General features: G+C 56.7%; 1 protein-coding gene across 1 annotated transcript; it reads right to left on the bottom strand.

The window, feature by feature from the left end:
* Window positions 1-5453, bottom strand: LOC134426351 (nucleoside diphosphate kinase 3-like). The gene is made up of 5 exons (XM_063171295.1): window positions 5337-5453; window positions 4893-5023; window positions 4413-4514; window positions 3414-3526; window positions 1-2115 (listed from the first exon to the last, which is right to left on the bottom strand). The coding sequence occupies exons 1-5, from the start codon at window positions 5443-5445 to the stop codon at window positions 1998-2000; spliced, it is 573 nt and encodes a 190-aa protein (XP_063027365.1). The 5' UTR covers window positions 5446-5453; the 3' UTR covers window positions 1-1997.
* Window positions 5454-7712: the final 2259 nt, after the last annotated feature.

The following is a 7712-nucleotide window of genomic DNA, read 5'->3' as shown; positions in this document are numbered from 1 at the left end:
GACAGCTTCAACATTTATTATTACAGTTTAACACAGTTTTGGACAGAGGAGAAGCAGCAGAAACCAACATGCAAAGCAATTAAAAGTGCCCAGGGGCTCGAGGAACAGCAGGCACAGCTCAGCTCCTGGCAGGGGCTGTGGGGGCCCTTTCCCTGCAGCTGCTGCTCCATTGTGCCCCAGAGCAGGACAAGGTCATGGCAGACACCAAACCTACACACACACAGAGGAGAGGATGGGCTGGGATTGTGTCTCAGTGAGTCAGGTCTGTATCTGACTGGAGTTCAGTGCACTTTGAACCAGGAGGCATCTTCAGTCTTGTCTGTGCAGACAGGGAGAAGAGGGATCCTTCAGGAGGAGGCACTGGCAGGAGATGAAGCTCAGCTATTTGGGCAGAGTTTTCCTGTGTCAGAGCTGGCAGCTCTTGGTGCCAGCAGCTCTTCTCAATGCATCTGTTAAACAACAAACATGGCCTTCCTCCCACCTCAGTCTTCACCAGCACCTTCTCCTGCAGCCAGACTCCAGGTTCAGCCAAGTGGACAAGTTCCAGGAGCAAATGGGATCTGTCAGGTATTTAGAGCTGGACACAGTGCTTGGAGAAGGCCCCAAGGCAGGAGGAGCCTTGGCTGAGGCAGCTGGACAGCCCCACTCACTGGGGGACACCTCCCACCCCTGCCCTGCCCAGCCCCACACCTGGGGCCAGCACAGAGCAGGGCTGGGGGTGACCTCACTCTGCTCCCCCAGAGCTGCCCTCATTCCCCAGCACCTACAAAGCTGAGCAGCCAGAGGGACAGGCTGCCAGGGCACAGGTCAAGCTCATCCTGCACACAGGAGAGCCCTGGGATCTTGTTCCCTTGGTTGAACCATGTCCCTGTTCCATGGCAGGATGTCACTGTCCCTGTCCTTTTGCTCTGGTGAGGCTGCACAGGGAGCTCAGGCACAGCTCTGAGGAGCTGGGTGGCCCAGGGACAGCCCACAGGGGGTGCCCAGCCCGTTACAAACTGGTTTCCAGACACCCTCCCAGCAGGAAAGCTCCACTGCAAGCTCTCAGGGGGACAAGGAAGATCCTGGCACACTTGCCAGAGCTCAGTGCCAGGACTCCACAGTCTCACAAGAGAGAACTAAATACTCCCCTAAACAGTTCTTCCTGAGCCCCAGATCCACAAACCCTTCCCTGCCCCCCTCTCCCCCTCTCTTCCTGTGGCTGCTGCCTCACATCAGTGACCAGGGAGGGACAGTCTGGTGTCAGGCTGGGTCACGGCCATGCAGGGTCTGGCTGTTTCTGGGTCTCTCTGGCCCCAGAGAACCAGAGCAGACCTGAAGGAGCTGCTTCCCACCCCACAGCCACAGCCCAGGAAGCAGAGCCTGAGGAATTGTGTGTTTAGCAGCATTTGGAGAATCTTCCTTCCATGGACTCACTCATCACATCAGGAACTGGGTGAGCTTCTGCCAGCCCAGCACCCAGGGCTCCCACCAAGGGAGAGAGAACTGTCCCATCCTTCATTCCTTGTCTTGGAATGAACTCCAAACTGAGAATTTGCTCCCTTATCCTACAGCAGCCTGATTTTTTAAGAGCCTTTGGTGAAAAGCCTTCTAGAAAAGCAGGTAAATTGTCAAGCCCATCACCTTGTGACCAGCACCTCTCCCAGCAGCAAGGAAAACACATTCTCCTGCTCCAGGCAGGGATGAGAACACCCAGAAAATGGGCCAAGAGCCCAAGTTTTGCTAAAATTAATCAGCTTGAGCTACTTGGGATTTAAGATGCTGCAGCAAACAGAGCAACAATACCAACTACTTACTAGAGCAGAGAGAGAAAAAAAAACAAAGAGCTGCCCTTGGCAGGAGCTGAAGCAGAGTTCCACACACAACCCAGCTCCCAGCATCCACAGGCAGAAGAGGAATCCCACAGAGGAGCTGCAGCCAGCCCAGCAGCTGCCAGGAGATGGATGGAGATGTGCTGTGTCCCAGCAGGAGGGGGTGAGCTGCCCTGGGCCTGCTGCTCACTCGTAGATCCAGCGTGCAGCCGTGTCCTCCCAGCACGGCAGCTCCTCGGGCCGGAACCACAGCGAGATCTCCTGCTGGGCACTCTCCACTGAGTCACTGCCATGGATCACGTTCCTGTGGGTGAGGAGAAAGCTCTCACCAAGCTGGGAAAGGTGGGAGAGGGATGCTGCAGCCTGCAAAATTCCCCCTTGACCAATTTGATTAAAGTGATGCAGCCAGTCCTGTCCCATGATGCTGGGGAAGATGAGACAGGGAAGCTTTATAAATATGATTGCCTGGCAAAAGATTTTGAGAATATGGAAACTATAAGTGAGATTGAAATGAAAGCAAGCTTTGAGATCTCTTACTGAACAACAGGAAAACAATGGTGTGGCTGGCTGAAGGTGATCTTTTTTTGCTGGAACAACACCTTCTGTTTGCAGGCAGGTCTAAGGGTCGCAGCAGACCTTACTGGCTTGGCAGAAGGGGTTTAAAGAGGAGTTTTTAGGGTTTAAAATGTAGCACAGTATGGTAATGTAGTGATTCTTACAGGCTGTATGGAAATGCTATAGGATTTGTATATTGTACTAGATTGGTTACTGAGAATGAGAATATTCAACACAGAAGAAGATTTATTGTATTGTAATGGGAACCTCGCTCTCTTACCCTCTTGCTCTCTCACCCTCTCACCCTCTCTGCCCCTCTCTTCTCTCAGCCTGCTCTGAGCTGTGTTTGGCAGCTCCCAGCAGGGCCCTGCCCCCAGGCCCTTTGCAATAAACCCCAAGTTCCTGACCTGGCTGCAGAGATCTCTGACTCTGTCCTGACCATCCTGCCCCCTGATGCTCCTACACCACAATATCCCTTCCTATCCCACACCATTCATCCTTCCAGCAGTGCCAGCTCCCAGCACTCCCCCCTCCTGTGCTGAGGAACCTTTTTTTTTGCTACAGGAGAAGCTGCAAGTGGCTGTAGCTCTGAGATGTGCATTTTTTATGTCAGGGATTCCAGATTTTCCCCCTTCCATCAAAGCAGGGTTGGTGTCAGACACCAGGAAACAGATCTAAGGCAGGATGGTTCAGTAAGAGCCAGGCTGGGGCCACCCAAGGTCACCAGCCATGGATATTCACCTGCTCCCATGAAAGGACTGAGTGGGAGCCTCCCTTCCTCTTCACAGCCTGACAGTCCTGATTAGCAGAGGAAAACAGGCAAAGCCCACCTGCTTTCAACAGAGCACTCAGGAGGAAGGAAAGACACAACCCAGGCTCTTCCTCCTATTAAAGCCAACCCTGGCAAGCAGAGCTCAGCTCTGGTCTGAGCACAAAAGGGAAAACTTCTGCTCTGGGAATGCAGACTCATTCCTGGCAGGCTTAGCACAGGAATGCCTGGACAGGATGCCCTGAAACACTGAGGGAAGAAAAAGTCACAGCTCTCACTTGCCAACTTCAACACAGAAGTCTCCTCGGATGGTGCCAGGCCTGGACTCAGCTGGGTTGGTCTCCCCGATCATGGAGCGAACGGTTTTCACCACATCCAGGCCCTGCCAGACCTACAGGAGAGCAAAAGCAGGATCAGCTTCCACAGCTGCCCCAGCAGGTCACAGCTGCCCGCTGAACTCCCCACCCTGGTGACAGACAGCAAAGGGGGTCTCCAAATTATTCTTCCAAAGTTGATTTTGGAAAATAATCCAAATTGTCAGTGGATTTCTCCCCATCCCTGGAAGTGCTCAAGGCCAGGCTGGACAGGGCTTGGAGCAACCTTGGTCTAGTGGAAGGTGCTCCTGCCATGGCAGGGGGTGGAATGAGACCTTAAGGATCCCTTCGAACCTAAACAATTCTATGATTTAATGTTCAACAGAAAACATCCCTGCAGTTCAGAACAGCTTCAAGAGACCCTCTGAGTGGGGATATTGAGACAGAGTAAAAATTCTCCAGAGTAGAAATCCATTTTGATTTAGGTGAAATGTACATCTTTGAGTCTGTGGTTAGAAAACATAGCTATTTAGCCTGACTGCAAAGCCTAGGCTCAGAGAAACTGCTTCAGTGAAGGACAGAGATAAGGGGGGGAGACAGAGAGTGATAAAGAGATTGCTGTGAGAACAGGTCAACCTGACTTAAGAATTCTTTCTGATAAAGAACTAGCAGCAAATGTCACTCGAAATTCGTAAAAATGAATATGTGTGAACCAATTGTGACATTGTATGTATATGTATTTGAGAGGGGGATAAAAAGGGACCTGAAGTTCCCAGAAGTACACATGTCTTTTAAAGAGAGAAATCTCCACATGCATCCAGTGCTGTAATAAACATACCGGCTTTACAACTTCCACAAAGTTGTGGAGTTTTTGGTTATCTCTGCAAAACAATATCACCTTACTTCCACTGTGCCAGCAGGCACACACCTGGCACTGTGTCCCTGTCCCTTGGCAGCACTCACCATGGCCACGATGGGCCCGGAGCTCATGTACTTCACCAGGCGGCCGTAGAAGGGCCGGTCCCGCAGGGCGCTGTAGTGTTCCTTCAGCAGCTCCTCCGAGGCCTGCACAGAGCACACAGCTCAGTCTGCTCCCTCAGGGGCACCCGGGCAAGGGCTGCACCTCGGGGATGCAGGAAATTCACAGAATGAAGCTCTTGCACAGATGCCCAATTCCAGCAGTGAAACAGCAGCAGCCTGACACAGACAGGCGTTTCCAGCTGCTGGATTACAGTGCCAGCCTGGAGTATGGGCACAACCAAGGGCAGACACGTTCCCCACAGCTGGAATCACCCTCCCGGTGCCAGCTCTCCTCTGAGCTGCGAGTGACACCAGCAGGCTCTACAGGCAGAACCCCAGCAGTCACCAGCACAGCCACGGCCTGGGGGGCCGAGGGGCTCCTCCACTCCAGGGACCCCCAGGCTGGCTGGGCCCGGCCCTCACCTGCAGCAGCTTCATCCCCACCAGCTGCAGCCCCTTCCTCTCGAAGCGCCGGATGATCTCCCCCACCAGGCGCCGCTGCACCCCGTCCGGTTTGATGGCCACGAAGGTTCGTTCATGGACCCCGCCGAGGGCTGCAGGGACAGGGCACAGCTCTGAGGGGGGAAGGGGGCGCCTGCGGGCCCTCAGCCAAGCGGGCACAGCGGGTGGCAGGGCCTCAGCTGAGGGACAAAGGGGGTACAGGGCACAGTGGGTTCCCAGGTTCCCGCAGGGGAGGGCAGGGCAGGGCGGAGCTGGCCGCTGAGGGCACAGGGACAGCGGGGCCTGGCCTGGGCCTTCAACCGCGGGGTCTCTCCCGGGGAAGGGAGGTCCCTGGCCCTCAGGCACAAGGGGAGTGGGGGTCCCTGCTCCTCAGACCCCGGCCGCGGGTCCCGTTCCGTTCCGTACCATTGTGGAAGAGGCCGGCGAAGAGCCCCAGCACCAGGCAGATCATGGCGGCGCCGCTCTTAAAGGGGCCGCGCTCCCCCCGCGCTGTCACCGCCCCCCGCGGAACCATCGTGCCGGGGGCGCGGAGCGGCGGGGCCGAGACACGGGGACACCGGGAACGGCTCGTTCCCATAGCAACGGGCGGGGCCCGGTGCAGGCCCGGTGCAGGCCCGGTGGGACACACCGGGCTCCACCGGGGCGAGATGTCCCGGCCGCGGCCTCCTTGGTGCCGGCTCTGAGCGCCCCTGTGCCGCTGCGACAGCGCCCCGGGTGTTTATAAGACTTTTACCTCCGCCGTCCCTGTCGTTGCGGTTGTTACTGCACACTATAGATCAGGCCGGTGTGGGGCGGCTGCTGCGGTACTGAGCAGCCCCTCTGGCCCGGGCAGGGAGCTCAGGAAGAGGAGTTCTGAGTTCCCCAGGGCCATGCACTGATTCCATGTTCCATTTGTCAGACCCGGCTGTCAGTGCCCTCTCAGTCTCAGGGCCCGTCAGCACTGCACTCCAGGGCTCCATTTCCTGCGCTCAGGAACTCACCTCTTGGTTCAGCTCCCTCCAAAATCAGCCTCTGGAAACACCAGCCCATGAAATACCTGCACCAGGTGCCCTGTGGAGGGCTGGCTTTGCTCCCAGAGCTGCTCAGGTGCCTCACGGGGTGCTGGCTCTGCTTCCATCCTGCGTCTCGTGTTCAGAGACAGTGTTCTGCTCCCTCTCCTCTGTTCTCTGCTGGGACAAGCAGGGATCCGTCTCCAAACAGCAGGGGCCCAGCTGCTTTATCCAACACTGTTTTGAGTAAATCATTCCCACGTTTGTACCAATCAATAATTAGTGGTTGCATCCCGGTGGTCCAGTGCGTGGCCCTGGAAAGCTGACCCCTTTGCTCCAGTACGGTTGTTATTCTGCCCGTGGAAAAGCCTTTGTAGGATAAACTCTGTCCCTTGTGGAGACGTGGGCACTGCTCAGGAGGCGAGGGCGGTGCCAGAGCTATTCCCAGGGCGGCTTCCAGAGGCTGTTCCCGGGGCTGTTCCCATAGGCTGTTCCCAGAGGCTGTTCTATTCCCAAAGGCTGTTCCCAAAAGCTGTTCCCAGAGCTGTATTCAGAGACTGTTCCCGAGGCTGTTCCCAGTCCGTTCCCAGTCTGTTCCCGGGGCTGTTCCCTGTCTGTTCCCGGTCTGTTCCCGGGTCTGTTCCCAGTCTGTTCCCAGTCTGTTCCCGGGCTGTTCCCGGGGCTGTTCCCAGTCTGTTCCCAGTCTGTTCCCAGTCTGTTCCCGGTCTGTTCCCAGTTTGTTCCCAGTCTGTTCCCAGTCTGTTCCCGTGGCTGTTCCCAGTCTGTTCCCACTCTGTTCCCACTCTGCTACCAGTCTGTTCCCGTGGCTGTTCCCAGTCTGTTCCCGGGGCTGTTCCCAGTCTGTTCCCAGTCTGTTCCCAGTCCGTTCCCAGTCTGTTCCCAGTCTGTTCCCAGTCTATTCCTGGGCTGTTCCCAGTCTGTTCCCAGTCTGTTCCCGGGCTGTTCCCAGTCTGTTCCCAGTCTGTTCCCAGGCTGTTCCCGGGCTGCTCCCAGTCTGTTCCCGGTCTGTTCCCAGTCTGTTCCCAGTCTGTTCCCGGGGCTGTTCCCAGTCCGTTCCCAGTCTGTTCCCGGGGCTGTTCCCAGTCCGTTCCCAGTCCGTTCCCAGTCCGTTCCCAGGCTGTTCCCGGGCTGTTCCCAGTCCGTTCCCGGGGCTGTTCCCGGGGCTGTTCCCAGTCTGTTCCCGGGCTGTTCCCAGTCCGTTCCCAGTCTGTTCCCAGTCTGTTCCCAGTCCGTTCCCGGGGCTGTTCCCAGTCTGTTCCCAGTCTGTTCCCAGTCCGTTCCCAGTCTGTTCCCAGTCTGTTCCCAGTCCGTTCCCAGGCTGTTCCCAGTCTGTTCCCAGTCTGTTCCCAGTCCGTTCCCAGTCTGTTCCCAGTCTGTTCCCAGTCCGTTCCCGGGGCTGTTCCCAGTCTGTTCCCAGTCCGTTCCCAGTCCGTTCCCAGTCCGTTCCCAGTCCGTTCCCAGTCTGTTCCCGGGCTGTTCCCAGTCTGTTCCCAGTCCGTTCCCAGTCTGTTCCCGGGGCTGTTCCCAGTCTGTTCCCAGTCTGTTCCCAGTCCGTTCCCAGTCCGTTCCCAGTCTGTTCCCAGTCCGTTCCCAGTCTGTTCCCAGTCCGTTCCCAGTCTGTTCCCAGTCTGTTCCCAGTCTGTTCCCAGTCCGTTCCCAGTCCGTTCCCAGTCTGTTCCCAGTCCGTTCCCAGTCCGTTCCCAGTCCGTTCCCAGTCTGTTCCCAGGCTGTTCCCGGGCTGTTCCCGGGCTCCGGTGCCGGCAGAGGGAGC

The sequence above is a fragment of the Melospiza melodia genome, chromosome 18, assembly GCF_035770615.1.
Source record: "Melospiza melodia melodia isolate bMelMel2 chromosome 18, bMelMel2.pri, whole genome shotgun sequence".
NCBI classification, from domain to species: Eukaryota; Metazoa; Chordata; class Aves; order Passeriformes; family Passerellidae; genus Melospiza; species Melospiza melodia.
The sequence above is the reverse complement of the archived record's forward strand: the minus strand, read 5'-3'. Positions and strand labels throughout refer to the sequence as shown.

What these genes read in the sequence shown, in the direction of transcription:
- LOC134426351 (XM_063171295.1), bottom strand. Translation starts at nt 5,445, where the DNA reads ATGGTTCCGCGGGGGGCGGTGACAGCGCGGGGGGAGCGCGGCCCCTTT. An exon ending in CGCCGGCCTCTTCCACAATG is followed by an intron (nt 5,024 to 5,336) that starts GTACGGAACGGA and finishes CTGTCCCTGCAG; the next exon opens with CCCTCGGCGGGGTCCATGAA. An exon ending in TTCTGTGTTGAAGTTGGCAA is followed by an intron (nt 2,116 to 3,413) that starts GTGAGAGCTGTG and finishes CCTCACCCACAG; the next exon opens with GAACGTGATCCATGGCAGTG.